General features: G+C 34.1%; 6 protein-coding genes across 7 annotated transcripts; 3 read left to right on the top strand and 3 right to left on the bottom strand.

Moving 5' to 3' along the window:
* Window positions 1-602: 602 nt before the first annotated feature.
* On the top strand, window positions 603-2,571 carry LOC126679097 (peroxidase 64-like). The gene is made up of 4 exons (XM_050374039.2): window positions 603-914; window positions 1,008-1,196; window positions 1,330-1,492; window positions 1,956-2,571. The coding sequence occupies exons 1-4, from the start codon at window positions 711-713 to the stop codon at window positions 2,354-2,356; spliced, it is 957 nt and encodes a 318-aa protein (XP_050229996.1). The 5' UTR covers window positions 603-710; the 3' UTR covers window positions 2,357-2,571.
* A 1,235-nt stretch (window positions 2,572-3,806) lies between these two features.
* LOC126687102 (uncharacterized) lies at window positions 3,807-6,454 on the top strand. Of its 2 annotated transcripts, XR_007644069.2 has the most exons (7): window positions 3,807-4,107; window positions 4,199-4,247; window positions 4,351-4,477; window positions 4,776-4,846; window positions 4,937-5,009; window positions 5,456-5,707; window positions 6,286-6,454. XR_007644069.2 is itself a non-coding variant. In XM_050381520.2 (6 exons), exons 1-6 carry the CDS (start codon window positions 3,891-3,893, stop codon window positions 5,567-5,569), a joined length of 651 nt encoding a protein of 216 aa, XP_050237477.1. In that variant the 5' UTR covers window positions 3,807-3,890; the 3' UTR covers window positions 5,570-5,879. The 2 variants fall into 2 exon arrangements, 1 of the variants encoding a protein (XP_050237477.1); XM_050381520.2 differs by lacking the exon at window positions 6,286-6,454 and having other exon boundaries at window positions 5,456-5,879.
* Window positions 6,346-7,775, bottom strand: LOC126687021 (UPF0496 protein At1g20180). Its single transcript, XM_050381400.2, has 2 exons — window positions 7,643-7,775; window positions 6,346-7,448 (listed from the first exon to the last, which is right to left on the bottom strand). Exons 1-2 carry the CDS (start codon window positions 7,707-7,709, stop codon window positions 6,346-6,348), a joined length of 1,170 nt encoding a protein of 389 aa, XP_050237357.1. The 5' UTR covers window positions 7,710-7,775.
* Window positions 7,776-9,246: 1,471 nt separating this feature from the next.
* Window positions 9,247-9,666, bottom strand: LOC126664813 (non-specific lipid transfer protein GPI-anchored 31-like). Its single transcript, XM_050357373.2, has one exon. The coding sequence runs from the start codon at window positions 9,651-9,653 to the stop codon at window positions 9,264-9,266; it is 390 nt and encodes a 129-aa protein (XP_050213330.1). The 5' UTR covers window positions 9,654-9,666; the 3' UTR covers window positions 9,247-9,263.
* A 3,601-nt stretch (window positions 9,667-13,267) lies between these two features.
* LOC126665880 (probable cinnamyl alcohol dehydrogenase 6) lies at window positions 13,268-16,365 on the bottom strand. The gene is made up of 6 exons (XM_050358815.2): window positions 16,096-16,365; window positions 15,775-15,888; window positions 15,467-15,694; window positions 14,521-14,809; window positions 13,704-13,857; window positions 13,268-13,596 (listed from the first exon to the last, which is right to left on the bottom strand). The coding sequence occupies exons 1-6, from the start codon at window positions 16,188-16,190 to the stop codon at window positions 13,394-13,396; spliced, it is 1,083 nt and encodes a 360-aa protein (XP_050214772.1). The 5' UTR covers window positions 16,191-16,365; the 3' UTR covers window positions 13,268-13,393.
* Window positions 16,366-17,225: 860 nt separating this feature from the next.
* LOC126676119 (uncharacterized) lies at window positions 17,226-18,845 on the top strand. The gene has a single exon (XM_050370251.1). The coding sequence runs from the start codon at window positions 17,226-17,228 to the stop codon at window positions 18,843-18,845; it is 1,620 nt and encodes a 539-aa protein (XP_050226208.1).
* Window positions 18,846-26,359: the final 7,514 nt, after the last annotated feature.

The following is a 26,359-nucleotide window of genomic DNA, read 5'->3' as shown; positions in this document are numbered from 1 at the left end:
TTTGATTCATATATTTCAAATTTATCTCATATATTATTTTCTTTCTAATTCTGATTAGGGTTTTAATATTTTAGGTATTTATATGTCAGTTTGAAACATTTGTGAGGCAGTTTCGATGTTTTATAAAGGGTTTGTTTGTCATCTTATAATTTTCGATGTTCGATTGAACCAATGAACGTTTTAGATGCCTAATTTTTTATATTCATACGAATCAATAAGTTTTGAAATTTATCGTGTTACTTGTTACTTTTGCCATGTAATAATTGAGAGGTGAAAGGAAACGATCTATTAAGCTTACAAGGTTATCCAAGAATTATTGTCACATGTAAGTGACCCAGTTGTCCAACTAAAACACCATCAATAAAATATGTTAACGTAAGTCATTGACTCATTGGTGTCCAGATTTAGCTAAGTAAGCGATTATGGGGTTAATTGATCATTATTTACAAAGATGTGAGGAAGATTGGGACATATATGGTTAGATAGATTGTCGTCTATTATACAATATGCTTCAATGCTACTCCACTAATATTCTTGATCACCAAATATTCTAACAACCGAATCCATAAAACAACTCCACTTCAAATTAATCTTTACTTAACATGTTTTCTTTAAATGCATCCCTATTTCAACTATCTTTTTCATTCACCAGATAACAAGTAAGCACAAAAGTTGAGTTTAACTCTGAAGTACGTACTTTAAACTCAAAAATGGCAGACCTACTTTTTCTTGTTGTTGCTCTTGTTATACTTCCGATATCTTCTCCGGTTCTTGCACTGAGCTTTAACCACTATGGCCAAACCTGCCCTCAGCTCGAGCACGCAGTCACCGGCGCCGTCAAAAAAGCGATGGAGAATGATAAAACAGTTCCGGCTGCACTACTTAGAATGCACTTTCATGATTGTTTCATCAGAGTAATTTTTAACCATTTTTTTTATAGAATTTATGTTTTGAAAATGATCGATTTTGTAGCGCGCGGTTAATGATTTTTCTGTGTTGGTAATTAGGGTTGCGATGGTTCCGTGTTACTGGAGTCAAAGGGACGGAACACAGCAGAAAAAGACGGGCCGCCGAACATATCATTGCATGGATTTTATGTTATTGAGAATGCGAAGAAAGCTGCGGAAGCTGAGTGTCCTGGGGTGGTCTCTTGCGCTGATATTTTGGCTCTCGCTGCGAGAGACGCAGTGGCACTGGTCAGTAGCATTTATATGGCGGCAACAGTAACTAATATTTAATACAGCTGCTTTTGTTTGATTTTTTGAATTTATTTGCAACCGTCACATATATATTGACAGTAAATATATTTATGTGGGTCTGACTTGGCAGTCTGGAGGGCCCACTTGGGATGTGCCTAAAGGAAGAAAAGATGGAAGAATTTCAATGGCAAGTGACACCAGGCAATTGCCAGGTCCCACCTTTAATATTTCTCAATTACAGCTAAGCTTCTCTCAGAGAGGACTTTCACTCAAGGATCTTGTGGCTCTCTCAGGTAATCTACAGTTATATGTACCTAATTCAATAATTAGAGTTAAAAGGTAAAGATACACCCTTAAACGTTTAGACAGAGTATATTCACATTTTTAAAGTTAATTTTATGCAGCCCGACTCTCAAATTTATAAAATTGTTGGAAATTATTAAAAATCTATTAATTAATTTAGGTAACTTTTGTAATTTTCAAAATTTTAATTTTATTATATTCACGTAGTAGTTATTCAATGATAAATAAAACTTGCTCATAATAAGCAATTATCGAGTGGTTCAATTAAACCGATTTATATATTTATCATCAAAAATCAAAATCCTTTAGATTATAGATAAAATCAATAAAAAAAAAAAAATCAATCAATTTTCTTGGTCTTTATAACCAAGATACATACATAAAAAAAAAGTTTAATTTAAATGTAATGTTATAAACATGAGAGCAATTGAATATAAAATATTTGTGGTGTAGGGGGTCATACTCTTGGATTCTCCCACTGTTCATCGTTCCAGAACAGAATTCACAACTTCAATTCAAAAGTTGACATAGACCCGACAATGAACCCAACATTTGCAAGCAGTTTAAGGAAAGTATGTCCTATACACAACAAGGTTAAGAATGCAGGTGCTACATTAGATTCTTCCGCAACCCTATTCGACAATTCTTACTATAAACTTCTTCTCCAAGGCAGCAGCCTTTTCTCTTCGGATCAAGCTTTGCTCAATACACACAAAACAAAGAGTTTGGTTTCCAAATTTGCTAGCTCTCGAGAAAAGTTCGAAAAGGCCTTTGTTAAGTCGATGATTAAGATGAGTAGCATTGGCGGTGGCGGTGGACAAGAGATTAGGTTAGATTGCAGGGTTGTTAATTAATTAATTAGGTGATTGCATTGGTAAATTAAAGTGATTGTTACTGTTTAAATTGTGAATTTTATTGTATTCATTCTTTTCTTGAAGTGATAAAAGGATGTGCTTCTGTTTTGCGGGAGCAATTTCTGGATGTTGAAGTGAATGGCCATGTGATTGTAAGATTCTTACTCGTGTAATTGTTTTATTGAAATGAAATTCTTTTGGTTGTTTTTTCTTTATATTTTTTTGCCAAAGATATAAATGTATTAGAAATACATATAATAATACCATATATATGAAAAATTGTTAATTATATTAAATTTTGTGTTCATTAATAATTGATATACATCCATACCAAATTCTAAAATGTACAATACTTAATAATACATTGTATTCATTATATTGTATTTACTGCTCTAAAATGGTTAAATGCATTTTTTATAAGTGTGGATCGGTATAACAAAAAAACTTATTATACTATTCATTAATTATGCAAAAATTAATACTGGATAATTGATGCTATATAATTTTATTTATGGTAAATTAAAATATTACATAAAAACTTTTATTTACATCACTTGGTAAGATTATTGGCATGTTTTTTGATAGTTTTATATTTGTCCAATAAAAGGAAAATATAGCAAGTGAGACCGCTCTTCCATAACATTTCAGAGGTTGCAAATTTGACTCTAGCCTTTGCATCTAGTAAATCTTACAATTTAACGCCTAACCTTTAACAACTAACAACTAACAACTAACATACCAATGAGCTGTAGCTCAAATGGTATAAGCGCTAGGCAGCAAACTGTTAGGTCGTGAGTTCGATTTTTCCCACAAACGCTTTCCCCTTTTCAATTATCAAAAAAAACAACAACTAACATCTATCTTTTTTTTTGTTCATCGTCAAAGAGAAATTATATTGAAATCTCAGAAGCCGAAGGAATATCTTCGGTGATACAATGTCGGATTTGATTAGGAACATCCTCCATAATCACAACATTCTCAGAAATAGTTAGAGCCCATTTCGCTAGGGAATGAGCCGCCATGTTATTCACTCGGGGAGTAAAAACAAAGCTGATACTAATAAAGCTCGGGGACAAACTAAGAATGTCATCAATAACGAGACCTTGGTGTGTTGGATCGACTCTTCTTTGTTGAATCATCTGGATAACCGATAAAGAATCACTCTCAACAATTACATGCTGGAAAGAGCAGTAGACTGCAGTAGACTAACATCTATCTCAATATCTAAAATATACTAATAATATTGATGATGTCAAGAATTTCTCTTTATATATTTATAATTTATTTCTGTTGGTCCTTCTTAAAAATGAATGTTTGCACTTCGCAGTACACACTAAAGCCCAATGCAATTTTGTTCGAGAACAACATTCTGAAAGCCCAAATGCATTTTGCTAGAGAACCAAAACCCACGAGGCCCATATCCACACCCATGACAGTAAGATGACGTATTGACGTTCTAACAACAACAACACAGCCGTCGGTTAATTTCGCCGAACTGAAACAAAACTATCAAACTCTTCTCAGTGTAGTTGCAATGAGCAGCCAAAACATAGAGCAATCTAACATTCCAGACAGCACAGCTCATAAAGAACAAGTACAAGAATCACAAGACGACCAATCAAAACCAGTTGTTGAACAAAACCAAATTGACGATGAAGAGTTACATAAACTTCTTTTACCTGACGTCACCAATCTTCCTCTTCTTCCTCCCACTTCTACTCAAACCAACTTCGTCTCTTATTTTGCTCCAGGTCCTTCCTCTTTAATTTAATTAACATTTGCCCAATTCTGCTTATTTGAACTTCTTTTTAATTACTGTTTTATCTTTTTAATTGTGATTAGATTTTACCAAGCCCGGACACGACCAGTATGTTTATCGACATGCCAATGGGTATTAATATTATTATGTTTTTTTTTCTTTCAATATGCTGGAAATTTGCTTTTTTGTTGATCAATGTGCAATACTAATTCAATTTTGTTTAAAATTTGTGAAGTTTGTGCGTGATTGGTCTGGCTTCTACTCACGTTGCTTTTAAGGAAGAAGGTGGAATCACGGCCGTTGATTTTAATGTTGGCAAGTCTGATCGGAGTGGTTTTAAGGTTACCGGAAAACGCAAAAGGGTATATATGTCTTTCTTTTTATAGCTAATGTAGATTTATCTCAATGCTGATTAGGGTTTTAGCCTGCCTCAGTCCGTTTCGAATGTTAGAATTTCAGTTTAATGTAGTGTTGTAAAGGGTTTGTTTGCACTCATTATTTATGTATTGAACAAATTTGACATCCTTTTGGAAACTAACTGTTTGTATAAAACTTCTAAAGGATGTCCAAATTTTTTCTGGCAATTATGTATTTGATGAAGCTGAATGGTATATGTTATTCGTATAGCAATTGAATTACTGAAGAGATTTTTTTTTACAGAATGCACAACACTTTGAATCCAACACAGCTTTGTGCAAAGTGTGTACGCAGGATGCTTCTTATATTGTCAGGTAGAACGTGTTTCAGCTTTGGCTTCTTCGCCGCTATTCTCTTCACAAGATATGATGTTGGAGTTTAAATTTATTGTTAATTTTGGACAGGTGTTGTGTTAAAGGCTCGCTGCTGGAAGTGAATGATCGGCTAATTAAACAGCCGGGATTGCTTAATTCTTCTGTAAGTCGCCTTATTAGACTATTTGGAGCAGTGTATTATTGTCTCCTTACCAGTTTTTTTTATTGCCTATGTTTTGCCATTTCTCTGGATTGTCAAGAAGCTGTGAATCTCTGGATTCTGGTACATCAAGAGAATAAAAACTCTTGCTCTAGTATTTTATTTAGGCAAGAATGGGTAAGTGGCCCATGATGGATTTCTTCGAAGAGGAGTCTCTATAGCTGTGTGTGTCTTTGTTTCGTCTTTCAATTCAATTTCAAGAAACAGATGTCTAGATAGACATAATTTAATCAGTAACGGGTTCAACATATTTAGATGCGTAAATTCATCACAACCATGAAAGGGATTTGCATTTGCAGTTGATGAGTTAATTCGAGCTGCTTTTTAGGTATGCATAATTGCATCACTCGTTTGGCTATTTACATGTTGAGTTCTTTGTTGGACTGCAGGCGGATAGAGAAGGATACATTGCCATTATGATGCCAAAACCAGCAGATTGGCTGAAGATCAAGGATTCATTACTAAGCCTTGAAGAATACAAGAAATTGAGAGAAGGCACGTGAGTATTGACGAGCCTTGATTATTTTCTTGGCCTTGGAGAGGAACCAGAGATGCAGAATCATACTGCCTCAGAGAGAATTTTTTCGCTGGGAGAATCGCCCATCATTAATTTATACACTCGGCTCTTCAGCTGCCCTCAGGTTAGATACAAGGGCAATTTGCACCACTGTGTTAGATTTTTTTTTTAATTCTACGAATAAAATTCGATTAATAACCGACATGTTTGTCTTATGATTCATTAACTAGAACCAGAGTAAATTGCTATTAAGGCTGCACTAACATAAGTAGCAAAAGGTCCTATGATTACTGTTATTTAGCTTTAGTACACAAAAGACAAGATTGTCAAAAAAAATTGGCTTTTGAAAAATTCATAAAGATTGATTAGTGCTTAATTAGTGCGTCTGTTAAACATGGGGCCAGCTAAGTATTTACGAGCATGTTGACCATAAATTTACGCATAGATTAATGAGTATTTTCAGTCACCAAATGACCAAATATTTGAGCAAAAACAAAGCAGATGAAATCTGCTAATGTTTGAGTTTTTCAATTATGCATCACAAACTGGAACGTACATGAGCCTCAAGTTCAACACTGTTAATTCTGTAACAAATGAATGAATTCCGACATTGAAGATGTCAGATGTTGAAATTGTATTGCTTGAAAGCAACAATCAACTCCAAGTTTGCCTTGTAACATGTAATATCAGTGCTATTTGCAGGCTGTAATTTATCTTCGGAATATTCTCACCTTCACAAGAATTTTGCCTGAGAAGGAAATATCAATCAATATTTACATTCTTATTGTGAACCATCATAATCTCTTGTATAACAAGCCTTCTTGATCTGTTTATGGTGTGAAAACACAAATATACGTGTTCTTCTAGCTCATCTAGCTGCTGTTGATAGTAAGAATCTTGCAGATAAAACTCTTTCACAACTTCCTTCAGTAGATCAACATTTTTACTCCTGATACACAACTCAGCAAGACTCTTTTTGTGTTCAATCTCATTGTATAAACTCCTCACAAGACGACTCACGGTATCGAAATCGTTCATCAATATATATGTTCCTTTGGCTGCAAGATCAAGCTGCGCACAGAGTTTTTCGAGCAAGCTTGTCTTAAGCCCTCCATTAATTAACTTAATCTTCTTTCTTAAGAAGTAGAATGAAGAACCCATCAGCCCTGGTGCTGCCACGACGCCTATGATACCATGAAGTGCAATCACTAGCAATCCGACTAAAATTGCAGTGTGTACAATCACAAGCGAATATCCGCCGATTTTCTTGCAAATTCTGCTGAATTTTACTTTCCTTCCAATTTTTCTATGCTCTGAACTTAATCTTTGAAGCAACACCAAGTTGTTGCCGTGAACATCTCCAAACTGTACTGAACTAGATAAAGATAAAGGATTTCTCAGCAATGCAAATGCCGAAAGATCTTTCAACAATGCACCATTTACTTTACTATCCGAATAATCTCGAGAATCCTTAACCCTTTTGCTCAGTTTGATCACGTTTTCTATTCTCCGATAGTTAACACGAGTTTGATAAATGCTGCGAAGCAGTGAATCACAAAGACTACACGCATCCAAGTTTGCTTCAAGATATTCATTTAAAAGGCGATGAAACTTCATTTTTTCAATCATTTCGGTCAAATTTTCTTGCTGCTCGGGTTCGAAGAGATAATCGGAGAGATGTATGTAGAAAGGAAGAGATGAGGAAGAAGAAAACCTATCAACACCATCAATTGATTTCCTTCTTAGCTGGCCTTGAATGTTGCTCCACATTTCTACGTAAGACTTTGTCCTGAAAGCTTCCTTGTACTCTTCATTCACATTTAGCTTGCTGCTCAAGTTACTGGTACCACATTCATTCCCTGTTTCTGAAATAAGAAAAACAAGCGTTTAGAAAATCAAAATAGACCATACCATGGAATTATATCCTGCCCAAAAACAATTCATATATGATGCAATAATTTATTTTATTTTCAGAATGAGGAGAACCCATGGAAATTTTCAAGGAAAAAACTTGAGAAATTCAACATATATTTATACATATAAACGATATTAAATGTACCTGGTTTTGAAAATGGAGATTTTAACTTGGCCCAAGCAAGCTTTCTCATGTGAGGCATATTAATCATGAAATTTATTTATCAGAAGTAAATCCTATTTTTTTCTAACTATGGAAATTTTTATGAATGTCTTAAAAAGGAACTGAATTGAAATCAAAGCGAGCAATATTTATAGGCAAAAAGATTTGGGTTAAAGGTAATATATAAGTATGTATAGCACCGCCTGAATCTGAAAATGTGGTTATTATTTTAGCTTTTGACACACGAAAGAGTGTAAATGTCTCTCACACGTTGTGTTTAAGTTACGTGTAATGCCCTAAACACAATGCTTAATTTTATAGCACATAAATGTAGTTAGAATAAATAATAATATAGTGTTGGCTAGCAACAAAGCCCTCATCAAGATCATCATTCAAAATTCAATTACCACTCTTTTAATTGTAAGTTGCTCATACGCTATCTTTTTGTTAATTAATCCTCGTCATTATTTCTTTTTTTCCTTATTTAGTGGAACTAATTTTGACCCAAAAAATCTTATCTGAAATTCAAACGTAGGTTCACTTTAATTTCGGATATATATTTCCAGAATGCAGTAATAACTAGGAATTAACAGTTTAAATGGTTATAAAGAATTTACTATGCAACACAGTAGCTTGGCTTGCCAACCATCACTAATCATTCTTATGTATTCATATCTTTGTTCTTGAAAAATAAGTTTAGTTTCAAGTTTCAACTACTAATATTGCTCTCTAACCAGAAAAAACAGTAATTGCTTCAATATGGAGAAACTAATATAAGCAATACTACTACCTCATGTCCATAATATTTATCGCTTTGCACTATTTCATATAAATTTTAAAAAAATATGCATTGATTTATTATATACACTTTTACTAAATTATGCATATTAATTATTCATATTATTTTTATGTTTGACTAGTTTTTTTAGTTTTATTAAATTATTTATTGATAGGGATAAATTTGAAAAAACAATAATAAATGCTCTATTTTAATATTTTAAAATGATAAATATTATAAACGGAAAAAAATCTCCAAAATGAAAAGTATTATGAATCGAAGTGAATAGCAGCTAAGTGCCAAAGCCACCAATATTTTTGGCTAATAATCACCCATGGCACCTCAACTTTAGGGGTACGGGCGCTAAACCCCCTGATGTTTAAAAATGGGCGCTAAACCCCCTAAGTTTTGTGTCGGCGCTCACTAAACCCCTTTTGAACGAAATATGACCAAAATACCCCTGGCGCCGTTTTTCCTGGTCAACTGACTTTTTTTCAAAAAAAAAAATAAATAAATAGTGGCGCCACGTCAGCTGCCACGTCACCAAACTACCCTAAAAAATTAAAACACCTAAAATACCCCTAAAACACCCAACCCAATCAAATCAAACCCAATGACATCCAACCAAATCACTTTCACCCGAACCGCCACCACCGCCGCCGCCGGGAAATTTTCCGGTCATCTTCTCCGATTCGAAGATGACCGGAAAATTTCCGGTCATCACCACCAGCTGTTCCTCAGGAACAGATCGTGATCTGTTCCTCACTGAGGAACAGATCCGTCGGATCTGTTCCTAGTGAGGAACAGAACCCACAAACAAAAATCTTAAAAAAAAGAAAGAAAAGAAGACGAACATCCACAATTGGAAACAGAAGGAGCATGAAGTTTGCAAGCAGCGGGCAAAGAAACAGCCTTTGTGACATTCAAAACAATACCCAACTGAGCACTACTTTTGAAAGCCTCACAAAGACACTGAGCATCGGTTTTCAGAACAGTTTTCAAACCAGTACAGCATCTTTTCTCTGGCTGAGTAGTGGTACTGTCATTCGACACAAAAGACAAACAATCGGCCATGCTCAGCACCAAAGTAGAACAATCCACGGCCGTACCGGGTGCTGGGGCTGATGCATGTTGATGACCAGCGCCATTGACAGCAACGGCCCAGAGAGTGCAGAAAAGGAGAAGGAGAGCTGATGTTGCTGTTGAGGATGACATTTTTAGAGTGAAATTTGAGGTCCGGCGATCTGTTCCTCAGAGGAAGAGATAAAGATGACCGGAAAATTTCCGGTCATCTTCAAAATGGAGAAGATGACCGGAAAATTTTCCGGCGGTGGTCGGGTGACGGGTCGGTTGGTGGGGTGGTGGTTGGGTCGGTTTTTGGGTTGATAGATTGGTTTATATTAAATTGGGTTGGTTTGATTTTTTTTTTAAATTAAATTAGGGGTATTTTGGGTTTTTCAAATTTTTAAGATATATTTCTGACGTGTCAGATGATATGACAGTGTCAGAATTTTTTTTTAAAATGTCAGTTGACTGAAAAAACGGCGTCAGGGGTATTTTGGTCATATTTCGTCCAAAAGGGGTTTTGTGAGCGCCGACACAAAGTTTAGGGGGTTTAGCGCCCGTTTTTAAACATCAGGGGGTTTAGCGCCCGTACCCCTAAAGTTGAGGGGCCATGGATGATTATTAGCCAATATTTTTTGCTACTTCTAATTTTTGTATTCTTGTTACTAAAAATGAAACTTGTCTTGTTTTTAAATTTTTGACGTTGAGGGAAGGTCCTTTTGAACCTTCCAAATTTAGTTTAGACTTTGGGAAAAATAATTAAAAGTAGGCCATACTGGGTCTTACAATATGTTGGTCTTTATAGAGATGATTAAGGTTCAATAATTGTGAGTAATATACTAAAATGCACAATTATTTTATAATTTAGTCATGGTGACAGCCATATCAGATATATATTAGGAAAAACTTTTAAATGAAACTTATAAATTTAAATAGAAAAAACTTAAAAATAATAGTTTGAAACTCAAAAAACTAACAGTTGATGATCATTATAGTATTTGTTGGAAGTCAAACAAATGTTGGTTGATTTTCAAGAAATTCTTAGATAAATTCAGTACACCACTTCGTGAGCTAAACCTGTCACATTATGACACGTCATTAAAACAGTGGTATTATCATAATATTATTATTCAAATGTATAAAAAAATAATAAACAAAATTTCACATCGTAATATTTTCATACAACTGAAGCAAATACCTACAGTCTATAATTTCACATCAGAATTTGAAGTCTAGTATTTCTTTCTATATCTGTTATAATAAAAGAACGGCTTAAAGCATTATTTAAACCCTAAATTTTATTATTTTATTTCCTGCGACCTCTAAACTAATTTTATATTCCATTAGACCTCATAACTATTTTATTTGTTCTATTTAACCTCTCAAACTATACTATTTATTCTATTTAACCTCTTAACTATTTTTTTTTCCTATTGTACATTTAAACTTTAATTTTTTTATCCATTTAACCTTATCAGAAATGCAATTATTTAATTTTCAACCATATTATGTCTAGCATGAATGCTTAATTGTTTAAAAAAATTATAAATTTTAGCGTGTTTCGTAATTCGAATTTTTAATTTTAGAAATTTTAAGATACCAACTTTTATTTTTTTGCAATTTCAAAAATTTCAAATCAATTACGAATCTTTCAAGTTTGTGTTTAAATTGTAAAACACGCTAAAATTCATGATTTTTAAAGCAATTAATCCTTAAATATATATTTTTAAATAATATATAAATACATCGCCTTTTATTTTAAATGTAAAAGACATATTTATATCTTTTTTTAAAATTAATGCATTGTGTGAGAGGTTAAATGGATAAAAAAAAAGTAGTTTTGATGTTCAATGGAAAAAACATTTAGTTAAAAGATTAAATAGAACAAATAGTATAGTTTGAGGGGTTAAAAAAGAACAAAAAAATAGTTAAAAGGTTCAACGGAATGTAAAATTTGTTTAGGGTGTTGCAGGGAATAAAGTGGTCAAGTTTAGGAGTTAAATAATGTGTTAAGCCATAAAAAAAATTGTGATAAGGAAGGCAGGTGGGTAGCTGAGTGCCAGATATGAAGATAAATGCATGCCAGGGCGGAAGCAATGAAGTCTATGTACATTTAGTTGGAACTGTCGTCGGAAAATTTTAAAAGTTTTCAAAGGAAAAAGATAGAATATATAGTAAATTTGGGACTAAAAAAAAGTTAAACTCGAACTCCCCAAAAAAAAAAAGAATTATATCTCTTCCTTCTCTTTAAAAACAAAAAGAGTTTTTTTTTTCCTTCATTTTTTCAAGGGTGGGAGAAGATAATTTTTCCGGTTAACTGGAAAATCATCTTCTCTCCGCCCATAACACTATTATTTATAAATCTATCTATCTTTTTTCAATAAATTTTATTTAAGGTGTTTATTTGGATTTAGTTGGTTGAATAAATTTTTAAGGTCTTTCGCAACTCTTTGATCCGAAGTTTTAGATCGCTCAAGATTCTATAGCTTTTTTTCGAAATTTTAGATCCATGTTCTTGTAGATCTAAGATTTGGGAGATGTTCTTTGATGTTGTGTTTGGTTTTTTGTTAGATCTAATTTTCGGTTTCATGATTGAAGATGGGACTTGAAGAGTTTAGTGTTTTAAGAATAGAGCGGTTTGAAGATCGTATTTCAATATTTGAACCATAAATGTATTGGGTGACCCATTTGGTGGTTTGAAAAGCTCTTATCGATGACTGTATGTACAGCTGTATTTACAGCACTCATCATTATCTTAGAACGGTTTTTTCAATTTGTTGAAAAACCGTTCATCTATATAATTTTTGTTATTATTAATGAAAATTTTAGTGTTTGACAAAAAAAACAGTTATAATTCCCACACAAAATGGAAGATTAGCAGTTAGGAAAGGAGCAGATGGATAGGTTTTCTCTAAATTAACCACATTAATTGAATGACGCTGGAGAAAATGAAAAAGTTTGCTTCAATTTGGTGCACATCCATCAAATTAATTACTAGTAGATGAGAATGAAATAGAGCCCTTAGCTTAATAACCTACCAATACCACACCACAAACAATTATTTGATTGATTGCAAATTGTCTATAAACGTTCTTGCTTCTACTACTTGGCATCTTTGTTATGGACACAATTTTGAGAAACTTCTATCACATTAATTATGTGGCAAACCTTCATTTCTGGTCCAATCATTTGATGTGCCTACGCTTAAGGTTTACTATGCTCACCAATCACTAAATATGTTGGATAATCATTCAGCAAAAAAGGACAAAGTTTAAATTACTAATTCTTTCTTATTTAGTTACTTCATAGTCTATTCAACTTAAATTGCTTTAGCTTTTATTCATGTAGAAAAAGGTTCTTTTATTATTTAATTTTAAATTCAGTATTTGATATTCACTTATATTAAACTTCAAATATTAGAATTAAACTAAATAAACCTATAAAGACGGAAACGAAAATGAGACATGTGATACGACATACACATAATACAAATCCACATTTTGGTAAAATTATATGAACGCAAAATTGGAAAACCTCAATATATATGTAATTTTTTAAGTAAATATGAATATTAAACTATAAATATTTAGAAAAATTAGAGATATTTTTAAATAGTTAAATACAAATAAGAATAAACAGAGAATTTTTTATTTAAGTAGAAATACCTAAATAAAAGTATAGAAAAAACAAAGCTTATTTATCTAGGTGAGTATATATACCAAATTTGATCAAGGAAATTACTGTAAATAAAAACTCAAAATATATTACTATTACCAAATTTGGACTGATCTATTTGTATTAAAAGAAGTTGGCATTACAGAATTCAGTATGATCAACAACAAGACATGAGATTAACACAGAAAGCAAATGAAAATACAACAGAAAATAGACTAAACATGCAATGAATTTCCAGCAATGTCAATGACAAAGCGATATCGAACATCGTTCTTTGCGAGTCGATCAAAGGCTTCATTGATTTTGTCTGGTTTAACAACTTCAATGTCACAAGTAATATTGTACTTCCCACAAACATCCATCATTTCTTGTGTTTCTTTCATTCCTCCCGTCATGCTTCCTTTAACCGATCTCTTGCCTGCAACCGAAAAATATATTATGAATAAAAAATTACATTAATTTAATTTTATATTTCATGTCGATTATATCCGAGCAGTAAATAAAGAAAGTTACGGGTTATGTTACCAAATATTAAAGGAAAAGAAGGCAGCTCAAAAGGCCTGTCTGGTGCACCAACTGCTACTAATGTGCCCCTCACTTTGAGCAATTCCAAAATTGGCCCAAGTGAGTGCTTGGCCGATACTGTGTCCAAAATCAAGTCCAATGTCCTCTTTCCTGCCTGTTTCAACACACAATAGCAAAAATATTTGATAAGCTATGACATGGTTTTTATTTTGGAATAAAGGTTTACTTTACTTCTCCAACTTGGCACAAAAATTCAAATTATATGAAATTTATGATTTTGAATAATAATATTTTTAATGGATACTTTAGCTCATTTTACCTTTTCAACTACAATTTGTACAGCTGTCATAATGATCAACATATTAGTACTGAGTTGGCAAAAAACTATCAAAGCATGATGTTGAAACTGGATCAATGATAAAACTTTTAAATGTTTAAATGTTTTTTTATCTGTAGCTACAAATTTAATTTTGTTTAATCTTTTGTACCAAGTTTAAAGAGTTACATGAATAATTGTGAATTTGTTCTCATTAGTTTATTGGTATTTAACCGATAAAGAATCATTTCCATCCTCTAGCTTGAAAAAAAAAAGAGTTTGAATCTGTAGCTTAAAAAAACTCTTAATTTATCGATCTTGCATCAACTACTACATTTAACTGTCAAGATTGATGCTAGATTGAAGTTAAATTAAAGTGTAACTGATTCAAGGTTGATGAGTTTTTTTCAACCCACAAATTTAAATTTTTTAGTTTTCTATCTCAAATTGGAGGATTGAAATGAATCTTTATAACTACATAAGTCTAAAGATGATTTATACCAGCATTTGTTTAGGATCGGTGCTGATTATAAAATCATCTGCCCCCAAACGTTCTTTGGCTTCTTTTTCTTTAGAAGGAGAGGTACTAATGACCGTGACATGGTGACCAAATGCCTTGCCAAATTTGACAGCTACATGCCCGAGACCTCCTAAACCCACAACTCCTATTTTTTTTCCTGGTGAATCCAGTAGGTTGTGGTCTTTCATAGGACTGAATACAGTAATTCCGGCGCAGAGAAGCGGCGCTGCTGCATCCATCGGCAAGTTTTCCGGTATGTGCACTACATACCTTCATGTTAAATAGTAGTACCATATTAGATTGACCTCACGTCAACTCCATAAAAATAGTATATTTTGACTACGAAAGTAGAACAATTAAATCTTACAAAATGCTTATATTGACTACTATTTGTGGAATAATATATAACTGAATGTTGCTGTCACACTATGAAGCAAATTATACAAAAAAAAATCACGTTTTCCATTTCCTAAATGTTTTGATATCTAAAACTCGAGTACAAAATATTTTTATGCCGTTTTGATACATAATAAAATTAGATACCTTTTATTATAAAAATACCTGAAAATTACTAATCATATACAAATACTTGAAAAATTACTTATCATTTATCCATAATAAAGTAATATTATATTTGACACTTTTAATATTTTAGTATATTACTTTTAATTATTAAATAAATTTATAGATATGAGCTTAATTTTGAGTATTAGAATGACTTATTTTATTATAAAAATAAAATTTAAAATATCTAAAATTGTATAAATTTTAATATTAATAAATAAATCGCACACTTTTTTCGAAGTTTTTTGTCCCTTATTTAAAAAAAAATCATTTTCAATGTTTCATGTCGTTTTCGTTTTCCAATATTTGTTTCATGTGTTGTTTCATGCTACTTAGTTGCCAAATTCAAATAGAAGCTTATACCTATGATCTGCAACAAAAACATCACAGTAGCCACCATAGGTAATACTGCCATCCCAAAAAATGCCATTATACGTCAATTGTATCTGCTCACAATAATTCTCCTCATTATTGTTGCAGAACTCGCAGTTTAAGCAAGAAGCCGCCAAGCATCCCACCCCAGCTCTGTCTCCCACCTTGAAATTCTTCACATTGCTTCCCACCTTTGTAATTATCCCAGTAATTTCATGCCTATCATCCGAAATTACATCAACGGCTAAAACATAATTATAAAAAAACAAGTTCGGAGAAAAATCTGAGTTTATACTTACCCTGGAACAACAGGGTACATGGTAATACCCCAATCATTCTTAGCATGGTGAAGATCAGTATGGCAAATCCCACAGTACAAGATCTTGATCGTAACATCATTTACGCCATTTTCTCTGCATAATAATAAGTTAAAGAAATGCACTTTCAGTACTCAGAAACTTGGCATTTCAGAAACGTGTCGGCAACTTGACGTTTCACATACAAAACTTTATTTTTAACATAAAAACCTTTAAATAATGTCATTTTTCGCGTTTGTGTTCAAGTGTCCCATTTTTTCGTATATGTGCTGATGCTACAAAAGAGTTGTTTTTCTTACATACCTTCGCTTGAAGATGTAAGGAGTGATGTTGCCGGAAGAGTCGTGAGCTGCCCAGCCGGAAACAGTCTGTGTGTGATTTGGTGTTGTTTGAGTCATGATTTTTGAGATCTGAGTTATGAAATGAATCGAACTTTAAAGTAATGTAATGAAATTGATTGCTGTATTTACTCACTCTGCCTTGTGTTGCATTTATAATAAATGTAACCGTATCTGGTGGGTGTAGTTGTTGTGGTTTAAATTGAGTGAAAGTATCCAAGAAGAAGCTTAGAAATTATCAGGTAAAAGCAACTGAAAAATTTAGTCTAGTTAAGTTGTGCCCATAATTGGCTGCTTCAATCTTCCAAAAGAGTTAGGTATTCAGTCAACGTTTTGGTGGTTTTACACTATCAATGGCCGGCAAATTTTGTTTATTTCCCCTTTTCTTTTAATTATATTTTGGATGTTTTCTACTTGACTTTCACTTTCCTGCACGACAAATTTAAGTCTATTGAGGGAGTTTTTTATTGGTTAATTTGTGTTATTTACTGAAATAAACAGAGTTTGAATGAGGTAGTAGTCTTTGTTTGATTATGTACGTTCATACAACCCATATATGTTGTCCGATGCTCACACCATTTTAAGCTATACCATGTTAACACTTACGAGCTGACTTATTAAAAGACCGCGGACTTGCTCATATATAACTTCAATTATGAATTTGCGAGTTGGCTCGGATATGAACTCGATTATTAGCATTTTTTTTTTTTAAATTTAGCATACTTAAAATAAGTTTTTTATTATTTCTGTTAAGTTTCATTTCTGTTAACTAAGATTATATAATTACTCATCTATTAAATGTGTTAAATTTATAAATACTATTTCCTCTATCCTCTATCCATGCAAAGCGTAATAGAGTTGTCAACTTTGCCATTATCGCACAGTTAAAAAAACACAATTAATGTTATGGATTTTTATAATTTTTCTCTATTTTTCTTACTACAGTACCCTTATTTAATGTAGTCCTTCTTCCAATTTACTTATAGATAGTATTAATTAAGTACTAGCTTATTATTGGATTTTAAATAGGGATAGTATAAGAAGATTAAGTAATTTTAAATTGTTACTTTTTAAAAATGAACAAGAATTTTGGGAATGAGTGACGCTCTGGAAAAGGAGCCTAGAGAACCTGCAACAGAAGACAGGACAACAAAGAAAGCAAGATTCAGGGAAAGCGAACCTCAGGCAAATGACCAAGTGCCTATGTCGTTCAGAGATAAGGTCATGCAATCAGATATAGAGAGGGAAAACTCTTTAGCTGGCAGATTTGAGGATTTTGAGGTAACAGAGAATGATGTTCTTGTTTATGATAATGAAAGTATGCCGTCCATATCATTCTCTCCACGCATTCAAGAGGAACTGTCAAAACAATGGAAGGCCACCGTTATCGTGAAGTTGCTCGGGAGACCTGTTGGGTATAGAAATCTTTGCAATCGCCTTGAATCCATGTGGAATTTCACACAAGGGTTCGATGTTATTGACCTAGAAAACGACTATTTCATTGTTAAGCTCAAAAGTGGAAGTGATGTTGAGGCTGTGTTAACAGGTGGCCCATGGATTATGCTCGGTCATTACCTATCCGTTCAGGCGTGGTACCCTCAGTTTGATTGTTCTAAAGACTGTATTCAAAAGATTCAGGCATGGATCAGATTGCCAGGCATGCCTATACAGTACTACAATAAAAAAGTGCTCAGATATATCGGAGAGATGGTGGGGCGTGTTATCAAGATTGATTATTGTACGGAAGCCGCGGAACGAGGAAAGTTTGCTCGGATTGCTGTGGAACTTGACCTTAGCAAACCCCTCGTTTCTCAATTTTGCCTTGATAAAAGAATCCAGTTTGTCGAATACGAATGTCTTCCTCGGATCTGTTTTTCTTGCGGAAGATTTGGTCATGTGAAGGAACACTGCCCTGATAATGTATTATGTCAAAAGCAGAACCAAGGTGTAGCGGAGGTTGGTGAGCCGGCGAGTTCGAATTCAACGGCGGCTAATGTCAATCAAAATGTTAACCCTAATTTTGGCCCATGGATGTTGGTGGGTAAAAAGGGTAAGTCAAAAGTTATGTATGGTAAAAAAATTGGTTTCCAAACTAGTAATTCGGGTAAAGGAGATAATTCCCGAGGATCTAGATTTAAAGTTTTGGAAAGTGATAATATGGAAGATATTGTTGACTTAACAGAGGATCGAATCTTGGAGGAAAAAATGATTGATTCAAATACAAACTCTCAGACTTGTTTCCTAAACAAAAATGCTAGCATGTCTCATGCAACAAAAGACAAAAATGCCCCTGCTGAGAACAACAAGCCAAGAAATGAGAGAGATCAAATGAAAGGGCCCTTGACCCAAACCCGCCAACCTAATACCCGTTTTGCTGTCAATAAAGAGCAAACTACCTTAGACACCATGAAACATTCTGTTGTTACGGTTAATTATATTCCTGTACGCCACTTACCTAAGTCCTCCTCGACTTCTTCTTCCATGGAAATTTCGGCTAATGACGCGCAAGAGATGACTGAGATTGAACCTCAACCTCCGGACTTGGAAAATCACATTGGGGATGAGCAGACTACTCTAAACGACATTCAACATGACATGATAGTAGCTTTTGACTATGATACTCATATGAAGGATGATATTACCAAGCCTTCTAGTGCTAAATGCCCAGGCGATGGTGACACTGATATGGATGGAGTTATTCCTCCTCCTGTTTAAGCTACTTTTGGTTCTCTTTTTCTCATTAATTTCTATGTTAGACAACAAAAGAATTTTAGTGTGGAATGTCCAAGGAGCTGGGTCGAAAAGTTCGTTGCGAGTTTTTAAAAACTTCTGCAGAAAGTATAAATTTGATATTGCTGGAATTCTGGAGCCTAGAATCAGCGGTATTAAAGCAGATAATTTTATCAAGGAAAGTGGATTTTCTTTTTCGCACAGAATTGAGTGTACAGGATTCTCAGGAGGCATCTGGGTTCTTTGGAACACAGAAAATCAAGTTACAATTCTCGAAAATAACAAGTACTTTGTACATTTGAGAGTTGATTATGGAAATGGGTCTTACCTCCTAACCATTATTTATGCTAGTCCTAACTCTACTCTCAGACAACATTTCTGGACGGATATTTCTTGCTTGGCGGAGGGAATTTCAGAACCATGGATGCTTGGAGGGGATTTTAATGCGGCTTTATTCGATAATGAGAGAAGAGGTGGTGCTTCAGGAAGACGTGGGGGCTGTAATCTTTTTAAAGCCTGGTTTGAGCATTATGGTTTGATTGATTTAGGCTTCTGTGGTTCGCCATTTACCTGGAGAAGAGGTAATCTGGTGAAGAGATTGGACCGTTTTATTTGTAATGAGGCTTGGACTCTGCAATTCCCGTATCATTTTGTCACCCATCTCCCTCGAATTCAGTCAGATCATAATCCCATTTATATTCAATTTAATACTCAGCATGGCTGCAATTCAGGGAGTAAACCTTTTCGGTTTCTCGCAGCGTGGACTAGAGACAAAGGCTTTAGTGAAGTGGTGCAAAAGAGCTGGTCTGTTTCAAGCTCTTTGTTGGAAGGAATTAAAAACTTTACTAGGGATGCTAAGGACTGGAACCACACTACTTTCGGAAATATTTTCAGAAAGAAGAATAAACTGCTTAATAGAATTGGTGGCATACAAAGAGCTTTAGAGAATCATAACTCGGCAAACCTGATTAAGATGGAGAAGGAGCTTAGACATGAGCTTGATGAAGTTCTTTACCAAGAAGAACTGTTTTGGTTCCAAAAATCCAGAAGCGATTGGGTGGCGGATGGCGATCGGAACACGAACTTTTTTCACAAAAAAGTGGCTGAGCGGAGGCGTATAAACAAAATTGTGGTCCTGAAAAACTCGGAGGGAGAATTTATAGATGATCAATCTGTGTTAAAACAAATGGCCATAGACTATTATTTTGATCTTTTTTCAAAGACTCATTTAGACAAGCCGTTCCCTGTTAATAATACTTTTCCAGTTATTGATGAATCTTTGAAAGCCATGCTCGAGACCCCTATTTCGGTTGATGAAATCAGAAAAGCGCTATGGGATATGAAGCCGTTAAAAGCTCCGGGAATTGACGGATTACACGCTTTGTTTTACCAAAGCCAGTGGGGAATTGTAGGAGGCAGTGTTTGTGATTTTGTTACGGGTATTTTCAATGGTAATCTGCTGCCTAGTGAGGTAAATCGTACGCTTATTACTCTCATCCCTAAATGTGCTAATCCCGACTCCCTCAAGGCATTCAGGCCTATTAGTTTATGTAATGTCTCGTACAAAATCATTACTAAATTAATTGTGAATCGGTTGAAGGAGATAATGCCTACTATCATTGGGCCTACTCAAACCAGTTTTGTGGCAGGACGACATATTACCGACAATATTATTTTGGCGCAAGAAGCTATGCATTCTATGCGTCAAAAAAAAGGCAAGAAAGGTGTGATGGCTATTAAAATTGACTTGGAGAAGGCCTATGATAGACTTTCTTGGGAGTTTTTAAATGAAACTTTAATCGATGTTGGCATCCCGCAATATTTGTGCAATGTGATCATGCAGTGTATCACAACTCCCTCGTTGAGTATTTTATGGAATGGATGCCCAACGGAGTTCTTTAAACCGTCTTGTGGGATCCGGCAAGGGGACCCCCTATCCCCTTATCTCTTTGTTTTATGCATTGAAAGACTTGCTCACTTGATTAACCAAGAATGTAATGATAATCAGTGGAAACCGTTTATCATGAGGAGGGGCTGCCCTCCATTATCATACCTCTTTTTTGCTGACGATTTACTGCTTTTTTGCGAAGCTTCTGTGGAGCAAGCGGAGGTTGTGAACCGTGTTATCTCATCCTTCTGCGAGTCGTCGGGGCAGCGCATTAATAGGGAGAAAACTAAGATTCTATTCTCAAAAAATATGTCAGTTGGCCATAGCAATCGTGTGGCTGCGAGATTGGGATTCAGCATTACAAATGACTTGGGCACTTATTTAGGTATTCCGCTCCTTCATGAAAGATTATCTAAGCGTCACACTCTCGGGGTGATGAACCGTATCAATAAACGGCTTGCTAATTGGAATGTGAGGACCCTTTCTATGGCAGGTCGGGCCACTTTAGCAAAATCAGTGGTGCAAGCTACTCCTCTCTATGCCATGCAAACGTCAGCTTTGCCCAAGGGAACTTGCTCCGATATAGAACTTAGTTGCAGGAAATTCTTGTGGGGAAGCTCTAGTGACTGCAGGAAGTTAAGCTTGGTCAGATGGTCCTCCGTTTGTCAACCAAAATTAAATGGGGGTCTGGGTTTCAAAAATATGGAGATGATGAATTATGCTTTATTGATGAAATTGGGGTGGCATGTCATGGCTAGTAGAGATAAATTCTGGGTGAAAATGGTTAGAGCTAAATATAAATTTAACGAAGAGAACTTGTTGAGTCTTTCCAGAACAGTGGATGCTTCGCATTTTTGGAAATCTTTGAACAAAACTTGGCCTCAGATTTGTCAAGGTATTCGTTGGGCTTTGGGGAACGGCAACAAGATTCGTTTTTGGAAAGATCCTTGGCTCGGAGATGATACGGTGCTTATTAATGTTGTGATCAGTCCCGTTCCGAATGATGAACTCGATTGCAAAGTCAGGGATTATGTTGATTTTAATCAAAAATGGTGGTGGGAAAAGTTCTCTGGGTATCTTCCAAATATTTGGATTGTGAAAATTGCTAATTTCATGTCCCCAAATCATGATTATGGAGAAGATTTTATGTATTGGGGGCTAACTTCTACGGGCAATTTCTCGACCAAGTCAGCTTATAAGTCTTTGGCAGCCCCAACTTGGAATGAAGAAGATGTTTGTTGGAGAGTTATTTGGAACTGGGCAGGACCGGAGAAAATGAGGCACATGATGTGGATCGCTCTTCATGGTAGACTAATGAACAATGCGGAAAGAGTTAGAAGGCATTTAACTCAAGATAGTTCCTGTCGTAGATGTCTTGCCATGGAAGAAGATGGAGACCATACCTTGAGACATTGTTTGTTCGCTAGACAGATTTGGAGAAGGCTTGTTGACAGGGATATGTATTCCAGATTTTTTGGAATGAACTTTAAAGATTGGATGATGAGCAATCTATCGGGTAAGGCTAATGTTAGCTCTATCAAGAACTGGGATTGTGTTTTTGGTGTTACTTTGTGGAGAATTTGGCAGTGGCGCAACCAAACTATTCTCGGCAATAAAAATGAGTCAGTTGGTTCGGTGATTGAAGATATTCATCGCAGAGTGGAGTATATTAAAGTGGCTCATGCTAATGTTCACAGGCAAAATGGGCAGCAGCTTATCAAAAGCAATGTCTCGGTCAGTTGGGTTTGCCCTCCTCCTCAGTGGGTCAAGCTTAATACAGATGGGGCATATAGCTCACTAACTGGGATTGCAAAGGCAGGAGGTATTATTCGCAATAGCTCAGGAAGGTGGATGGCTAGTTTCTCGACGACGATAGGAGAAGGATCGGTCCTGGAAGCTGAGTACAGAGGTGTCTTACATGGTCTGCAGATAGCATGGAACCTGGGTTTGAAGAAAATAATTCTCGAAGTTGACAGCAAGACGGTTGTTGACAAGATTTTGAGTCGAACGGAAGCAGCGTCTTTCTCTAATATTGTTACTGCTATCCGTTGTTTGATCGAGAAAGATTGGGAAGTGAAAGTAGTCCACATATTTAGAGAAGCGAACTTTGCGGCGGATCACTTAGCGTCGATTAGTGATGATTATATTGTGGGTTTTTATGTTCATGAAACCCCGCCTCTTAGCCTGACACCGTGGATTTTGCATGATCTATACGGCGTCGCTTATGATAGGAATATCCAGATTTAGCTCGGTTTAGGCTTTTGCCTCCTCCCTTGTACCAAAAAAAAAAAAATTTAGTCTAGTTAAGTTGTGCCCATAATTGGCTGCTTCAATCTTCCAAAAGAGTTAGGTATTCAGTCAACGTTTTGGTGGTTTTACACTATCAATGGCCGGCAAATTTTGTTTATTTCCCCTTTTCTTTTAATTATATTTTGGATGTTTTCTACTTGACTTTCACTTTCCTGCACGACAAATTTAAGTCTATTGAGGGAGTTTTTTATTGGTTAATTTGTGTTATTTACTGAAATAAACAGAGTTTGAATGAGGTAGTAGTCTTTGTTTGATTATGTACGTTCATACAACCCATATATGTTGTCCGATGCTCACACCATTTTAAGCTATACCATGTTAACACTTACGAGCTGACTTATTAAAAGACCGCGGACTTGCTCATATATAACTTCAATTATGAATTTGCGAGTTGGCTCGGATATGAACTCGATTATTAGCATTTTTTTTTTTTAATTTAGCATACTTAAAATAAGTTTTTTATTATTTCTGTTAAGTTTCATTTCTGTTAACTAAGATTATATAATTACTCATCTATTAAATGTGTTAAATTTATAAATACTATTTCCTCTATCCTCTATCCATGCAAAGCGTAATAGAGTTGTCAACTTTGCCATTATCGCACAGTTAAAAAAACACAATTAATGTTATGGATTTTTATAATTTTTCTCTATTTTTCTTACTACAGTACCCTTATTTAATGTAGTCTCTTCTTCCAATTTACTTATAGATAGTATTAATTAAGTACTAGCTTATTATTGGATTTTAAATAGGGATAGTATAAGAAGATTAAGTAATTTTAAATTGTTACTTTTTAAAAATGAACAAGAATTTTGGGACAAGAAAATTTGTAAAAGTGGAAAATTCTATTTAGACAGATGGAGTGTTATTTTATCATCTCGAATATTAAATACGAGCTCGTTTAACACTCAAATGAACGAGATTGTCATTTAAACGAACAGACTCGATCCTAACTCGTTTAGCATTTTGAACGAGTTTGAACTCAACTCGTTTGACATTTAGAAAAATCATTTGAGCTCGATTCATTTCACAATATCTAGATTAACGAAGATGAGAACAGACCGAATAAAATTTAAATAAACCAAATCAGAGCTCAGTACTAAAAGTTGAAACCAAACTCGAGCCGAACATATACACCTTAAAACTAGTCACAATTCTATTCATTTATCATCCTAACAAAAATTATAAGTAAAATTCTATTTTAACCTTTAAATTTATTTTTATTTTAAATAAGTTTATAGTGAAGTTTAAATTTGAATATCGATAATATTTATATAAACACAATACTAAAATTAATCTATGTATATATTAGAAATTTTATGAATAAACCCCTTTAAATTAATAAAATATTAAATAATTATTAAAATTATATTATTAAAAGTTACCGTCTTTAAAAAAAAGAGAGAATAGCCAGCCACATATAATCAATATCAGTTAATTTGGTTTATACTTTATAGTATGATATGATTGATATTTTTTCTTCTGCAAAGCCCAATTCACTATTTATTTCAAAATGATCTTAAAGGTACTTTTTTTTTTAACAGAGATAGATTAATTTAAACTAACTACATCTACGACATTACAAATATATACAAATTATATGCCATTCACGCCATCCACGCCGTGTTACGTTGAATACATCGCTTTACGGGACTCGCCATTGTGGCGGGACGATGCCGCATCCGTCGCTTCTAACGCTTGTAGCCTTCTCCATAAATCTTCAATAATCTTCATCTTCTTTGTCCACAAGGGGATTCGAACCCACGCCCCTTGAGACTTGATGCCTCACTCTTAACCAACTGAGCTAGAGATCATTGGCGATCTTAAAGGTACTCCCTACACTATAATTTCAGAAAATGAAGTTTTGTCACATTTGCAATTCGCAACTACTGAAGTGACCCTAAATTGTTCTCATAACAGTTGTTTCAGTTTTAAGTGTTTGGTTTAAATGCTATCACATTCTCTAACAAACAATCTTAAAATAACATAGCTGTTTAAGGAATAAGTACTGGAGATTTTATAAATCTTCGAACCTTATTTAGTTAGACAGATGTTAGCCTCTTTCTTTCCTTTTTCTAATGTTTCTTTTTCGAGTAATGTTATATAATTCGACTTTTTAATCCTATTTTTATTAACCCACCTAACATGACAATAAAAAAATAGATGGATTAAAAGATGTTATTTGAGTTATACATTTTTATAAGAGAATTTGACGAATAAGATACTGCCACGTAAATTGGGTTATATAAGATGGATTAAAGAGATGAGTTATAAAATATTTTTCTATTCCTAAATATATTATATTAAATGATTTTCTGTTTTCAAATATTTTATCCTTTTCAAATTTGTAGACATATTTTTATTTTAAATGTTTTGAATTATAAGTTGATTGATTAGATATATATTTTTAATTTATTTAGCAATAGTCAGCTAAAGTAAATTGACTGTGATTTTAATAACAACTAAATTAAATAATTTTTTATAGTTTAAATATTAAAATAATTTTATATACATTTTAATATATACTAAAATATTAGATGAGTCATATATTTAATAAGAAAATTTTAAATAGTCAGTAAAACTTTAACTAAAAATAAATCTTTTTTAATGTGCAAATCAAATAAAGTAGATCTCATTTTACACTAATCTTACATAGTGTTAAATTTCGTGTTATTTAGAGTTATTTCTTTTTCAAAGTAATTTTCATTTATTTTAGAAATTTTATAAAAACAGATCTTTTAAGAACTTAAGTTTTTAGGCTTAATTCTTTGAAAAAATCTCACCTTGTATTTTTTTTCTGCTTATACCCTGACCAGTGTTTTAAAAACCGAACCGGTGGCCGAACCGGTGAGGCCATCGGTTTCCGGTTCAACCGGTTGAACCGGTTTAATGACCGGTTCAACCGGTTTGATAAATTTAAAAAAAATTCTGATTCACCGGTTTTTTACCGGTTCAATCCGGTCCGATCCGGTTCAACATCCGGTTTTTTACCGGTTCAATCCGGTTCAACCGGTCCAACCCGGTCCAATCAAAAGATCCGGTTTTTTGCAGTTTCAGACCGGACCACTGGCCGGTTCGCGGTTCAACCGGTCCGACCGGCCGGTCCGGTCCGGTTTTTAAAACACTGACCCTGACCTTATAAAAACACCATTTGTACCCAATTTTGAGTTTTTATGTTTCATCTCTACCCAAAAGCATTAAATTGTACTTTTTTTCATTTGGAAAAGAATTTAAAACAATCCTTCATTTTTAACTTATATACTAATTAGATATTAATGTTATTAATAGTGTAAAAATACCA

This window comes from Mercurialis annua, linkage group LG1-X, assembly GCF_937616625.2.
Source record: "Mercurialis annua linkage group LG1-X, ddMerAnnu1.2, whole genome shotgun sequence".
In the NCBI taxonomy this organism is placed as follows: Eukaryota; Viridiplantae; Streptophyta; class Magnoliopsida; order Malpighiales; family Euphorbiaceae; genus Mercurialis; species Mercurialis annua.
The sequence above is the reverse complement of the archived record's forward strand: the minus strand, read 5'-3'. Positions and strand labels throughout refer to the sequence as shown.